Raw genomic sequence first — 15,264 nt, 5'->3', positions numbered from 1 at the left:
AGAAAAATTATTTGTAAAAGGAAAGCAAAAATACTTTTTCAAGAGAAGAAAGGAGGAGTACCTTATAACAGCACTGCTCTACTACCTTAAGACTATATTTTTTCAGAGGAAAGAACATAGACAAAATAAGTAGTTTTAATAGTGCATTACACTATATTTTGATTCAAAGACATTTAAGTGATGCACTGTGAGCCCATTTTTCTGGTCCAGCTATATCCATGATGCATATTGTCTCTCCTTGTCTCAAGTGGAGCTTAAGTAGCTTGCAGAACAGTGGATCTGGCAGTGGCAAGACAGACCCAGGCCTTAGGGGTTGTAGCTGTTCAATATAGTTGGAAAAACAATGGAACTGTCTTGGTTTGGGAAGAGTATTTCCCAGTTTAGTTCTCCCACTAAAACTGCGCTGCTTGCTCCCCTGCCTTCCTTCAATTGGAAGAACAAAAGGCAAAGATCACGGGTGGAGATAAGAAACAGGAATGAGATAAGGAACAGTAAAAGCAACAAATATTAATAATGACAGGTATTATTTGCACTGAAAGCCCGACAATACTGACTGACTCTTCCCTACCATGCTTTCTCCCATCAGAAGGAAGCCCTTCTCCTCAGAAGTGAGAGTTCCTTTCTCTGCCCCTAGTAATGATGTGAGGTGGTATCAAATAATACTGGGGTATTGGCCATGCCCCCTCTCACTGATCTGTGCCAAAAGCAGGATAGGAACCAAATCAAATATTTTACTTTCCTGTAGGAAACTTTTACTTTACTGTAGGAAAGTAAAATACCTGTGGAAAGGTACTTAAACAGGTATTAAAACAATCAAGTTAAAGAACATGGATTATATTATTTCCCCTTGTTTCAGCAGCAGTCCTGCAGCTGCTTTCCACAGTGAAATGCACTGGACTTCTATTCATTCAAGCAATGAGACAGAGGACTCAAAGCCACATTAGGCCACAAAGATCAGTGATCCCACTCTGCTGACACCTTCATTGCTTTTCAGTACTGTGGAACACAGAACACGAGCCAGTAGGTTCTTATTTTAATCACTCCTGTAGGTTCTTATTTTAATCACTTCTTTAAAGTTTCTCCTCTTTGTTCGTGAGAGAGCTGGGTACATGGCAAGGCAGCAGCACTGGGCTGTTTACATCTTATCAGCAGCATTATGTGCTTTAGAGACTACCAGGAAAGACTGAGGTACAAGCTGCTCCTACTGAGTCAACAGTATGCCCTGGCAGCCAGGAGGGCCAACCATGTCCTGGGGTGCATCGAGCAAAACATTGCCAGCCAGTCAAGGGAGGTGATTGTCCTGCTTTACTCTGCACTGGTGCAGCCTCATCTTGAGCACTGTGTGCAGTTTTGGACACCACAATGTTAAGAAGACAGAGGACAGAGTAACTGTATGCAGATAGATAAGGTTTTCTTTACTAATTTTGCCCTTGGCAACAGGATTTCTAGGATTTTCAATTTCTTTGTCTGTCCTCAGGAAAATCCTCTCTTGCCTCCTATTCTTTCTGATTTGTTTTGTTTGTTTTGTTTGTTTTTTTTTTTAACACCCAACAAAGTACTTGCCTGAAGAGCTATTAGCGAGAGTGTTGACAGGTGAGGAGGATACCTCAGGGAGAGGTGTTGACAGGTGAGGAGGAATGCACTCGGAGATTTTCACTGAGGTTTTTTACTACGTAGACATGAAGGTCAGCCAGCGTAAATGTAAAGGGAGACTCCCTGGGCCATAGGCAATTGTGCTCCAGAAGACGAGGGCTGCTCCAGTACTGTGTTAGAAGGCTTGCCTCTGAGGTTTGGCATGCAAGCCAAATGGGTAAAACGACCCCATTTTTTTTAGTAGCCACATATAGCACAGACATTGGATTAATTCTTGACAAACTGTTGGAAACAAGTAGTAGTCTCTCTGATTGCCACAAACAATTTATATGCATCAGATTATTTTTTAATTACAGACAAGTTAATTAATTCACATTCCTTAGCCTATCCTCTTGTCTCTTTCCACACAGGTGGGTTTTTGACTCTTCCAGGTTCCTGGTATCAGAGCCACTGTTCATGGTTTTGTCACCATTTCAATCAGTTTATTAAATAATCCAAGATATTTAAGGGTTGTCTAACCCAGTGGGCCTTGCAACACATTTTTCTAAGCACTCTATCTTTGCCAAACATTCTTACCTTGCTGTTATTTAACTGCTCGAGTGAGTGTCAGCACAGGCAGGCAGCAGCCAGGACAGCCACAAACCCATGGTTAAACCCCAAAGAGTAATTTATTTCCCTTCCCTTGATAAATGGAGGATCCCCACAGCAACCCCCTGGCAGAGGCACACAAGGGGAGACATAGGCACCATTAAACTGGGGTCATGCCAGAGGATCACTGGAGTGCTCACACCTGTTTAGCAAGGGTTATTCCCAGCTTCCTGTTTACAGTCCTCCTCTACACAGTCATCTACTTTTAGCCCATTCATCCCAACACATAGTTGCCAGCTGGTGGTTCCAATTATCACGTTGCTTTTTGCCCACCTAACTCCAACATAGAGCAAGAGGAATGCACACAGATCTGTTAAAACATACAGTGGTGTATCTGAATGGAATGTGGGAGGTATTTAAGAACAAGGCCGTGTGAAAGTAGATCAACTGTATGAACTTCACATCAGGTACCAGGAACGTTTGTGTAATAAATGGCTTTAATTTTTTTCTTCAATAAACTGTACAGAACTTGCTTAGTGATGTCCTTGTGGTGATTTATGTATTGGATTCTCAGGACAAGCGGGTATTGCAGCGCTGCTTCACTCCCAGAAGCACGGGACAGGTGTGGGAGACCCAAGAGTAGCAAAACAGAAGCAGAACCGATCTGAATGACTCCCCGTTTTGTCTCATGCACAGAGAGCTTTCCAGGAAGACCTGCAGCTACGCCCAGGATGCACCTCCCAGCTTTTTGTAAGGGCCCTCCTGGTCTGCTCCGGGAGCCGCTGTGGCCCAGGAGCACCGAGCGAGCTCTGCCCGCCCGGGCCCCGCCGCCCGCCCGGGCCCCGCCGCCCGCCCGGGCCCCGCCGCCCGCCCGGGCCCCGCCGCCCGCCCGGGCCCCGCCGCCCGCCCGGGCCCCGCCGCCCGCCCGGGCCCCGCCGCCCGCCCGGGCCCCGGGCCGCCACCGGAAGCGGAAGCGCGCAGCACCTCAGCGGCGGCGGTGTCGCTCGCGTGGGCCCGGCCGCGCCTTTCCGGTTCCGCGGAGCGGCGCGGGCGGCCGGTGACGGGTCCCGGGTCGTCCCGCGGCGCCGAGGGCGGCGCGGCTCCGCGCGGTTCATGGACCGGCACAAAGTGAAGCGGCAGCGTCTGGACCGGATCTGCGAAGGTGAGGGGGGCGGGCGCCTCTCGGCATCCGTGGCAGCGGCATCTGCCCCCGCGGGACCGTTGGGCTGAGCGTCCGCCCGGCCGGTGGCGAGCAGGGCCCCGCCGCCCGCCGAGGTGCTTCCCGCGGCCTTCTGGAACGGGCTGGATGCTAGTGACTGTCGGAGGCTCTGTGGATGTACAAGTTCTGCTCACTTAAGGGGGAAATATTACCTGGGCATGCTGGGATGGAGGGAGGGCCAGTTACTGGGAAGGAGTTGTGAAGCGACTTCGTCAACTCGTTTCAGGAGCCAGGAGTAAGATGGCATGCTACTGAGCAGATCACTTCTCATATATTATTATTGATAATGCATGCTTTATTTTCCTTCATCTATGTGGTGATAGAGGTGGTTGTGCTTTTTTTCCCAGCGTCTTTTCCCTGTGTTTGTTTCGTATTCATGTCTTTTTCTTTGCCTCATCTGTTCCTAAATACTATTAGCAACTTATTGGACTAGCAGATGAGGGTTCCAGAATTCTTGTCTTTCACGTAATCACTCCTGCTGACTTTCTTAATAGGCATACGGCCTCCTATTGTGAATGGCCCAATGCCAGCACGGCCACTGGTTGCACTCCTGGATGGACGAGATTGCACTGTGGAGATGCCCATCTTGAAGGATGTTGCTACAGTGGCATTTTGTGATGCCCAGTCAACTCAGGAAATCCATGAAAAGGTGGGCAAGAAGATGTGCAAGATTCAGAAGTAGAGCTTTACCTCTTAGGTAACTAAACCAGATATTGATTTGGACTGGTTTTTGTTATAGGTGCTGAATGAGGCAGTAGGAGCTCTGATGTATCACACCATTACCCTTTCTCGTCAGGATCTGGAGAAATTCAAAGCCCTCAGGGTCATTGTGCGTATTGGCAGTGGCTATGACAATGTTGACATCAAATCTGCTGCCGAATTAGGTATGATAATGCCGTTAGGTATCTGTTGTGTTCAGAACTGAATGTGAAATGGAACACTGCACATCTTTTTGTGCTTTATGAGCTGAGTGCATTTAAAAACTTCTATGTAAAAAGATTTGGAGCTGCTCAGTATCAGGTATATTTAGGAAGCTGACCAATAGATGGGCAGTAGGTAGCTTAAAATAAAGATTTTCAGTTTTCAGATTGCTCTGCTATTGATGTTGGTGTCTTTGTTGTTGTTTGGGATTCAAGAATCTGAATATGGTGTCTAGGTAACTTTTGGTGAGGTGACTTTGGTCTTTTTGTGACCCCTGAGCAAACTGATGTCTGAAAGCTGCCTGCAAATGCTGGTGCAGGATAAACTCATTGTAAATGCTTCATGAGTTTTCTTCTTAATTTTGTATATGCAAATAGGTTCTGATACAAAACTTTATTAGTTATCCCTTTAGAATCCTAGGCATGTGAAAAGTGTCTGGATCAGGTGACAAGAAGATGCTATTTATTAAACAGATGGCAATGAGACTTCTGGACCTTTTAGTCTCCTAGGTGAGATGGATCACTTAAGTATCCTTCCCCTTCTTTTTTAAGTTTTATAAGTGTGAGGGATTCTAAAGTTTCCTTAATGTAATGCAGGTTTTGTTAAGTTTAAATCAAATACAGGTATTAGTATATACAATTGAAATGGGCAAGCATTGCAATTTTCAGATCTGTAAGAACAGGTGAATTTCTAATAAATGAAGAGTGTGTATTGGGCTAGTGCTTGAATTAGGTCAAAAGAGCCTTTTCATTTGGATGATTCAAAGGAATAGTCTCAAGAGTTCCTGTCAAGGTCCTTGGCTTTCATCCAGCCATATTTGTTCTGAATTTGGAACCTAACGTAGTCTTAATGCTTCTTTACTTAAGGTTACCATCCATATCTTTGATTCATTCATATTCAAAGATTTCCCTTTTCCCCCCACTGCATTCATTAATCCAAGGTGAAATGAGTCAATATTCCTTCACCATCAGACTGTTGCTTGCCACTTTTGCCTTGGAGCGACAGTGTGATGACCCTTACATGTGGCCAGATTTGCTTTTTAATGGGCAAGTAAGAGTTATTTTCATGCTTAGCAAGGCCTTTTAGTTCATTCAGAGGTAAGATATTTTTCCTTGTGTGTTCTGAATCTTCAGGCCAAAGGGCTGTTTTATATTTAGGTATAATACTGTATGTTAACACAAATCTGTGTCTGGCTGTGTAACAGAACTCATGTCATCTGATTGCCTGTGTGGCATTAGGGCAAAATTGGAAATAGAGAAAAACAGTCAGATATCTGGGATTGTCTGTGGTCATTGCTCTCCTAATTCTCATGGGAAAATATGGTCTGAGTTTAGCCGAATGTCTCCTCTGACTAGGCTTACAAAACAGTGATGCCTTCAACCATTGCCTGGATTTTATTTCTAGTTTTTAGCTAGGTTGGTGGACTTTTGAGGTAGAAGAGTTGCCTTGGTTTGGCAAGTGACTAGGGTTATGTTTGGGAAGAGACCATTTTTCCATCTAATTATTTTTATTTCTTCGCTGGTTTGTCAAATGAAGGATAGCAGGAATTAAATGGTATGTTTCTAGCCTCCCACCTCCTATTTTTTTTCATAGACTTCTCAGGACTTCAACCATATTTTCATAGAGTGTTCCATCTTTCCCTTTTCTGACAGTAATTTATGCTTCAAGGACTTCAACTCTGTTTGCATTACTAATTTACTTGATAGTTGTAGCCATGGGTTTTATGGTCCTTGTGTTTGTGTGTTATTCTAGCGTGGGAGTGTTATCTGTTGTTATTTTTAAGCTTAACTTCAAATGGATTTAGAGAAGCTCCTGGGACTTCTGTCTGCATTTAATGAGTTAGTTACTTATTGTTGCTCCTGGGGAGGTTGATGCTCGCAATGAGTATCTGGACCACGAGGCATGAGGAGTCAGCCATCTGTCTCAATTCTTCTATAATCTGCCTGTTAATTTGTCAGGAGTATCTGTGGAAGGAGTGCATCTTTTTGACTGCAGGTCTTTTAAAACAGTTGATTGTATCGCTTGTATGGCCCAGTTTTCTCATTTCTGTTTGTTTTTCTGGTGAGTGTGTCAATCAAATAGATATTTATAAGGAAGAAATGGTATTTCCCGCGGGATTGAAAAGATGGCTGGTCATATCTGTGTTGTTGTAGAATGAGGTTCTGAAATTAATCCTGTGTTTCTTGAGTTCTGGAGTACTCAATTATCTTTCAGCATTTGTCCTTAAAGAGCTTTATGTTGGTTTAGGATTGTGAAGCTAAAAATCTTATATGACCTCTATGGCTTTCTAGGCATTGCAGTTTGCAACATCCCTTCCTCCTCAGTAGAGGAGACTGCTGACTCAACCCTCTGCCACATCTTGAACCTCTATCGCCGTGTTACTTGGCTACATCAGGCTCTGCGGGAGGGGAATCGAGCCTCAAGCGTTGAACAGATTCGAGAGGTGGCTGGAGGTGCTGTGCGTATCCGTGGGGAGACTTTGGGCATCATTGGACTAGGTAAGTGATGGGAATTGTTAGACTGAAAAGAGAACTGTGAGCGTTTTTGGGAAGCTAAGAGTCACATACTGAGAAAAGTCATAATTCTACAACTGTTCTTTGTGAAACATACTAACTCCTAAGGAATGCTAGTGCCCTATTCTGGATATCTTCAAGAACTGGGTATATGTCAGGGGATTGGGTACTCTTTTTTTTTTATTTCATATGGTTAGAAGAATTGGAACATTTACACAGCTCTTCTCAGTGACTGTTTCCTTCTATGCTAGGTCCTGTATCAGTAGCAAAGCTGTCTGGAAGGTGGCTACCAATTCCTTCCCCAAGTTCTTGTAGTCAGATTATTATCTCTGTCTCAGAGTCTAGATTTGGTTTGAAAACAGAGCTGCTTCTTGACTACACTCTGGCTATTGCATGAGGAAGAACTAGAATTAGTTACATAGGAGAAACACTGAAAAGCCTCCTCTGGATCCCTATGGCAATCCTAGGAGTTTCCAGGGCTGCAGTACCTTGGGCCCTGGTAGTAAACTTGTAGGTAGGCTCCCAGTCTACCCCATTATCTTGTCTTTAAAGTTTGTTTTGCCTTTCCTTGATGATTGTGGGTTTTCTTTTGTGAAGGCCGAGTTGGACAGGCAGTGGCTCTGCGAGCCAAGTCCTTTGGCTTCAACGTGATTTTCTATGATCCCTATCTGCCGGATGGAGTGGAGCGATCCTTGGGTTTACAACGAGTAGGAACCCTGCAGGATCTACTAATGCACAGCGATTGCATCACATTGCACTGCAGCCTGAATGAACATAACCATCACCTCATCAATGACTTCACTATTAAACAGGTGCAGCAGGAGCTTGATTTCCCCCACAGAGCACTGTGGAAATGAATGCAAACCAAAACTGCTGCTTTCACAGAGGCTGAGAGCGTGTGAATCCTGCTGCCTCTGTTGTGTGCCTCCTGCTGCCTTTGGAGGCTGGGAGCGTGTGGATCCGGGTGCCTGTGCTTTGTGCTGTATAGAATTTTATGTTAAGAGAAGAATAGGATTGGCTCTTCTTGCAAAGTAGTTTCCTTTATAAAGAATATTTTAGGTGATTTTATAATTTTAAATTATCTTTAAAATAATTTATTGCGCTGGTTAGATATAGATGTGGTGTGGCTGGGACTGTGTGCATTGTTTTACACAGCACTGCCAAAGCCTCTCTGCCCAAGCCCACTGCAAAGCCAGTCTCAGACTAAACAGTCTATGAATACTTTCCAGGGCTATTATGAGAGACATTTGGACATTGTAGTCCAGTTTCATGTAGCTGGATACTTGAGCCATGGTTCCTGTCCTCATATTTTTTTTTAATATAGTAGGTTGAATATGGAGTGCAGAACTTGAGAGTCCCACTTTTGCCCTTGTTGTCTTGTGGTTTTGTTTGTTGATTTTTAAAGCAAATTTCTCAAGCATTGCTTGCAGGCATTTCCCCTGTGGTAAGCTTTGCAGTGAAAGCCCTCCTAGTTCCTCCAGACCTCATCTAGTCACTGCAGATTCCTGCTCATTTCCAGTAGACTTCCCAAGATTCACTTAGCTTCCATGAAAAGTCTCATTCTCAATGCATGTACTATTTTTCTTCTTCCAGATGCGTCAGGGCTGCTTCTTGGTGAACACAGCCCGGGGAGGGCTGGTAGATGAGAAAGCCTTAGCACAAGCCTTGAAAGAGGGGAGAATCAGAGGAACAGCATTGGATGTGCATGAGTCTGAGCCTTTCAGGTAATGTACCTGCATGCCTGCTGCTGTCTGGTGGTTCACCTACCCTGGATGGTTCTTTTGGCAGTTTGGTGGGTTTGGGTTTTTTTGTGGTTTTTGTTGTTGTTATTTGGGTTGCAGTGATGTCCAAGAGGACAGATGGTGTTATTACTTCTGGAAAAAAACCTTCTTCTTCCCCCCCAGTTTTGCTCAGGGGCCATTAAAAGATGCACCCAATGTTATCTGCACCCCTCACACTGCCTGGTACAGTGAACAGGCTTCCATCGAATCCAGAGAAGATGCAGCTAAAGAGATCCGCAGAGCTATTACAGGTAATGAAGAAGATTTGCAGCTGCTGCTGAATTAGTGTTTTTTTGTTAGTTCACTGCAAGGATTATGCTGATTATTCTGAAAGACTCATTAAGTGGTTTCTGGCCCTGGAGTGTAAGTTGATAATTGTATCTTTGCCTTCTGAGAATTCTTGTACCTAATGCCAGAGTGGCTCTTTGCCTGGGAAAGCCTTTTTACCTGCATCTTCCAAATCCTTTGCAATAATTCTGTTGACAGTTTTACTGTATTTTTTTTTCATTGAGTGGTACATGTTGTCTCTTGAAAAAGTTGAGGCTTGGCAGCTGCAGTTTGTGGCAATAATTTTCACATGAACATAGAAGTGGGAGGAAAAGATCAGTTTCTTGCCATCCCCAGACACCAGATGATTAGAGGAGAGTCTCCCATACCCAGTGTTATCTTGTGGAAGTGGATGAAAAGATTTTGCACTTTTCCTTTCTACTTTCCTTTGTGAATGCTGCAGGGAACAAGTCTCTCCTACCTGTTTTCTGGTTTGTTTTTTTTTGTTGTTGTTGTTTTTTTTTTTTTGTTTGTTTGTTTGTTTGGTGGTTTTTTTTTGTTTGGGTTTTTTTTTTTTTTGTTTTTTGGTTTTTTTTTTTGGTCATTCTTGGTGCCCTTGCAGGTCATATACCTGACGCTTTGAGAAACTGTGTTAATAAGGAGTACTTGCTGTTAGCAGCTCAGTGGTCCAATATTGATCCTGCAACTGTCCACCCAGAACTCAATGGAGCTTCAGCTTACAGGTGAGATACACAGGTTATCCAAGCATATCTTCCTGCTGAAGTAAGAAAGGGATTTGAGAACTGCTTGTACCTGCAAACAGGTATGTCTCTGTTCTTATATACTCTATAGTACTTTCCCAAAACTTAACAGCAGCACTTCTAAAGTTGTACAGGTATTTAACATGTACTTGGTCATATTAAATTCCAGCTGCATACTGGTCAATATTTCCAAATCCTTGGAAGACATTCCCAAGAGATACTTTAATATAAGAAAGCCTGCTGAATGTCCCAAAGAAGGTCTGCAGCTCTACATTAGAAGTTGTGCATAGCATTAGGGATATATAAAAACAAAGCACAGTTCTTACATGTAGCCAGATACAGACTATTACTGAGTCACTGTCCCATGGATTTGTTCAGTAGTCTAAATAGAGTGTATTTGAGTTTATCTGTTACAAACCTGCAAAGTGAATGTGGACAGGTTACTTCCCTTCTGTTTGTCTCCCGTCTGCAAAGTAGGAAATATATTTTCCTTCCTTCTATGAGAGATATAGAGGAGTTGAGATGTATTTATGGAGAGAAAGGGAAGCATAGGGAAGCAGAATGGAAGTGATGGAAGAATAGTTCATTAACAATTCATGACTGTCACGCTCTTATGTTTTGTCCTGCTTCTAGCTGTTTTATTAGTTCAGCTTCTTACTTTTTCTGCCTTGGAGCCCAGTGAAGGATAACTGCAGCGTACAACTTTGCTGCTGATGGGGAGGGAATTCCTAACCCTCCAGGTACCTTCATAGAGTGCCTCACCATCTTTTCAGCTGCAGCTAAACTTTGTATCTGTTTTCAAATGCTTAGTACGTGACCTCAGACTGTCTGGGTCTGTCTGCAAACAGGTGCCATTTGGCATTAGGATACCACTGCTACTCTTCAGCTCTGGAGACTTTTCCTGTATTCTATCTCAGAGTGTTTCTGTTAGAAAGAGGGATTTGTTCTTAGCATGTCTGAGGGCATGGCTCCTTTTCCTTTGAATAAGTCTGTTGGATAAGCTTGTAATTGCTATGTTTTTGTTGGTTTTAGGTTTCCTCCAGGAGTAGTGGGAGTAGCCAACCCTGGGCTAACAGAACCACCAGTAGTGGAAGGGATTGTAGCTCATGGGATCCCTCCTGTTTCTCACTCTGCACCACGTACTCCTTCCCCAGGAGAGACAAGCAAACTGGATGCAGACAGAGAGATTCCTACTGACCAATAGCAGTGTGTTTCTCTCCTCTCCTTTGGCAGCAGAAAAAAGTAGGAGGGCATCTCCTCCTAGGACCTTCTTTAATACCCTACAGACACTGTTTCCTGTTCACATGGGACAGGAGAATGCATTTCATTGCCGACAGACTTTAGCTCTTGCCTTTATTTTGTAACCTTTTAGTTATAATTTCTTAATGAAACTTTCTCCTTCTCTGGGGCATGGCAGCAGTGACCTTGCCTCCTCTTGGCTTAATGTATCAGTTCTCCCATGTATCTGCTTCAGTTTTCTGTGACAGGGAACTGTCTTTGTGTGCTTGAAAATGGAAGTGAAGTCATCTGATCAGGGATGGTCCTTGGTGTTCCAAACTTAAGTGCATACTTTTCAGTTATGACTTGTAGCTGAACCTCTTTTAAGTGTAGCTATGGGGAATATTAGAACAAATATTAGGGAATTTGAGAAGTTGTGACTATTGTCTTCATTACACCCTTGATAGAAGGCAGCCAGGTTAAGCTCTGTATGTTACTTTGCTTGTTTTAATTAACGTTTCCTGTGAGAACAGGCATAGCACAGGCACTGTTAATTCTTGACCATACAAAGTTTTCTCTATGCAGTTCTAGGCCTGAAGTTAAAAGTCACACTGTCAAAGCCAGTCTCTTAAATAGTTTGGAAGTGATTAAAATGTCATCAAATGTATTTTGGTGGCAACCATGCTTGTGAGGCTTCAGAATTTTTCACCCTGGAGTCTGTAACTTGGAGAAGGTAAGAAAATGCTGAAATAGGAAAAGCATGCACTGAGAGACAGCAAGTAGCAATAAAGTGCAGCTGCAGTTGGTGGTTCCTCATACACAAGTACCTCGTAGTCTATGGCAGTGTTTATCCAGAAGGGATCCATCAAACTAGAATTCTAAGCTTTAAGATACAGATTATTTTTTTTCTTTTTGCATAATTGCATCAGCTAGAAATAATGTCCCACTTGTCTATGCTGGTGGAGAAGGCAGCTTTTAATAGTCAGGAAAAAGTTTATCAACCAGAAGGTGGCTAAGCACTGGAATAGATTCCCCCCAGGGAGGCTGGCACAGCACCAAGCCTATCTGAGTTTAAGAAGTGTTTGGACAATGCTTGTGGGTACATGGTGGGATTCTTGGGGTGTCCTGTGCAAGGCCAGGAGTTGGACTCCATGATCCTGATGGGTCCCTTCCAACTAGCACATTCTATGATTTTGTGATATATTGCATCTCTATAGCAGGGCAGGGCAGCAGGGCAATGCAAGACAGCAGTTTTACATGAATAAGCTTTGTGATACTAAAAAGAGAATTAATACTTGCTGTTTTTCACCTGAAGCCAAGGCAGGATTGTTGCTGGCAAGTCTTCTCCATTTCACAAATGATTGAATATGAATTGCTTCTTTGAGGGGTGTGGAGTCTTCAGCAAAGAGGGTCCACAGGAGAAGACTTTTATTTCACATCTTTAATTTCATCTTGTTACACTTCAGTTATAGCCTTTCCATGCACAAGATGTAACAATATCTGATTGATTTGTTCATGTTGTTTGGATATATTAAAGTAGGTGCTATATGGGAGGCATACCCTATGTGTGGGTTTCTCTGCCTCCCTTGATTATTCTCTGTTGTGTGTCTGTTACTGGAAGCTGAACAGATGGGAACAGACTGGAAAAATAACTTGAAGTATGGACAAAATCTTCTGTTTAGGTTGTTTAGTTTAGGAAGGTAAGGAAAGCTTTCAGAATAACTAAGTTCTCAGATTTTTTTTTTTCTGGTTTAAATTTTTTTTCCAATACTGCCTTTTCTGTAGTAGCTTACTACTAATACAGTGATTCATTCCTTTCTCCTCCCCTTCTCCACTCCCCCCAGCAATTCAAGAAAGTAAAATAGTCAAGAAGTAAACTTCAGGTGTTTTCTTGAAAATTTTACACTTTAGTTGTTTAGTATTAGTGAGATAATACTAGTTTTCTAGTGCTGTGTGTCTTTTTTTGATAAGGGATTTGTTTCAGTGACGATTCTTGGCTTCTATGTTTTTGTGGATGATTCTGATTCTACTTCATATACCTCCATGGCTGCTCAGGTCTAGCAGATCTGACAGACTGGTGGTAGGCATGAGTTACAGGAGAACTTTTTCTGAACAAAAGCCTGGAGGTCAGAAGCCCGTTGATTGATGGTGTACCTAAAATAACCATCAGCACTTTCCTGAATTCTCTAATCTCTAGGAAATTCAGATTTCACAAGCTGCTGACTCAGAGAGATCCTCTGACAAGCAGGTGTAGAAAAATTTTCAGAGAGCTCATCTTCTATTACCACATTAGGGAAGCAATCTGTCAATAACTATTCTTTATTTGCTGCTGAAAATTCCTGCCCTGCTTAGGGGTTCAGGTCTGAGATTTTGTGATAAGGGGCTTCTAATTACAAGCTTTGAGGATCAGAGTGCATTGACTTTGTCTTTTCTAGAGCACAATGCAAGATAGAGTTATTTTTTTAGAAGAGGGAATTTATTTTTTTTTTCTTCATTACTGCAAGTATCTCTATAGACAGTCAAATAACCGAGCAGAGGAAGAGTAGAAAAATTTCATTTGGGGGAAACATGAGTTTCTCAGTTCATATTTTTGGTGGCTAGATAGACTAGTGACTAGTAAGCATAGGAATTAAATGATTGATGATGTAAGAAATATTTCCAGTTATGGGTACCAAGGAGTTGAAGCTGACAGCATTGATAGTGTCTCTGTTCTATCCAACACAGTGCACACTTGTTATTGGATATGACAGTAATTTTCCTCTTGATTAAAGCCACAGCAGAAAATGCTGAGGTAAAAATTAACAAACCCTCATCTGGTCCTCAAAGAAGGACTCCCTTTGCATTTATAGGATTACTCTGCTTGTGTGCTGTTTGTACCTCTGCTGACAGCCTGAACCTATTATCACCAGACAAAGGCTGTTTTGAATGGATAGCTCAAAGAAAAATTTACCGGTACTAAAGCATCCCGAGGTCTTCTTTCCCTGAGTGCCAAGTGCTTTGTTAGCGCTCTTTGTTGTGTGATACACTGAACTTACAGCTCCCCCTCCCAAGCTTAGTGCAGTATACAGAAGTGGAGTGACTTTTTTTTAATGCCTTTCTTCAGAACTAGTGCAGAGCTTTAATCCCAAAGAACAGAAGTCTCCCAGGGTGAGGCAGAAGTTCCCTAGCTGCACTAATCTGCTTACAGGAGGTGCTCACACTATCCCAAGGTACATTCTGTTTGTCAGGGTCACTGCTGCTGACCAGCTTTTTTTATAGAGGACTCAGAGTTTCAGAAATATATTTTTGTAGACAATGATTAAACTGTGAAAGATTGAAATAAAGCATGTAAACAAAAATTTACAGCACTGTCTTCTGTACAAATGTTTTCCTGACTTCAGTTCTCTCCTGGCTCATTATAAAATGTTTGATTACTTCTTGGATTTATTTTAATAAAGTTCTCCAAAGAACATGGCTGCTGTTTGTGGAAGGGGTAGCCTTAGATACAGTATTGAAAGAGAGGGTTGAAAACCGGTACAGGTCAGTGTCCACATCTCAAGTAATTTAAATTCCACAAAACCAGTCCCTGGATCAGCCACTCTGGCAAATTACTTTCTTTGTATGCTGTAGTACTGACCATCAGTCAAAGCTGTGCAGGTGGCAGTCTGGAGAAGAAGCCATGTTCAGTGCTTAAGGGACACCTTTGGATGTAGAGTGGTGGTTACTTACCTGATTTCTCACAAGCTGAAATTGTGATGTCTGTTTTGCAGCAATTTAAGTATGTAGTTTAACAGCAGTAGCTGTCTTTACCTTTTCACAGTAAAATAGTATTTGAAATTAACATACAGCATATGAAACTAATTTTTCTAACTTGTAATAGAGGTTGGTTAGCATAGAAAAGTTGTTAGGTATTTTTTAAATTGAATTTAATTCATGCTTTATGACCTATGCTGTCTGGGTCAATTATTAATGACACTTAGGAAACCCCTAATATTGGTGAATTTCATCATTGTTGGCCCACCTGGTGCTGTATGCCATTGGAATGGCATTGGGTTTCTCCCAGCACCATGCCTGGGAGATGGGAAATGCTGGTCTGCTTTATCATGGCAATGGGAGTCTGAGCTGGTGGAACAGGAAGGGGCATAGGAGCACTTGGAATCTTTCACATGGTGGTACTATTTCTGATGCACAGCTGATGATCTTACGGTTTCAGTAAAGAAACTTAAGACATGAGGACAAAGACTGGTCTTCAAATAATGTAGTTCTGATCTTGGATTTACCATGGCACTCACTTAGATGCAAGACATGATGACTCTGCTACCATTCAGTAATGTTTCATGTAGGTATACTGTACTTAAAAAAAAACAGGGTTAGGGGAGTTAGTAAACCTAGTGGTGTGTAGCAAATTGAAACTCAGAGATGCT

General features: G+C 42.6%; 1 protein-coding gene across 2 annotated transcripts; it reads left to right on the top strand.

Annotated features, from left to right (window-relative positions):
* The first annotated feature begins 3,201 nt into the window (after window positions 1–3,201).
* LOC110477357 (C-terminal-binding protein 2) lies at window positions 3,202–14,314 on the top strand. Of its 2 annotated transcripts, none has more exons than XM_021543078.3 (9): window positions 3,202–3,343; window positions 3,895–4,049; window positions 4,140–4,284; window positions 6,613–6,819; window positions 7,432–7,646; window positions 8,428–8,558; window positions 8,739–8,866; window positions 9,505–9,625; window positions 10,676–14,314. In XM_021543078.3, exons 1-9 carry the CDS (start codon window positions 3,295–3,297, stop codon window positions 10,845–10,847), a joined length of 1,323 nt encoding a protein of 440 aa, XP_021398753.1. In that variant the 5' UTR covers window positions 3,202–3,294; the 3' UTR covers window positions 10,848–14,314. The 2 variants fall into 2 exon arrangements, 1 of the variants encoding a protein (XP_021398753.1); XR_013340824.1 differs by having other exon boundaries at window positions 3,209–3,343; window positions 9,505–9,705; window positions 10,676–10,748.
* Window positions 14,315–15,264: the final 950 nt, after the last annotated feature.

The sequence above is a fragment of the Lonchura striata genome, chromosome 15 (assembly GCF_046129695.1).
Source record: "Lonchura striata isolate bLonStr1 chromosome 15, bLonStr1.mat, whole genome shotgun sequence".
NCBI lineage: Eukaryota > Metazoa > Chordata > Aves > Passeriformes > Estrildidae > Lonchura > Lonchura striata.
The sequence above is the reverse complement of the archived record's forward strand: the minus strand, read 5'-3'. Positions and strand labels throughout refer to the sequence as shown.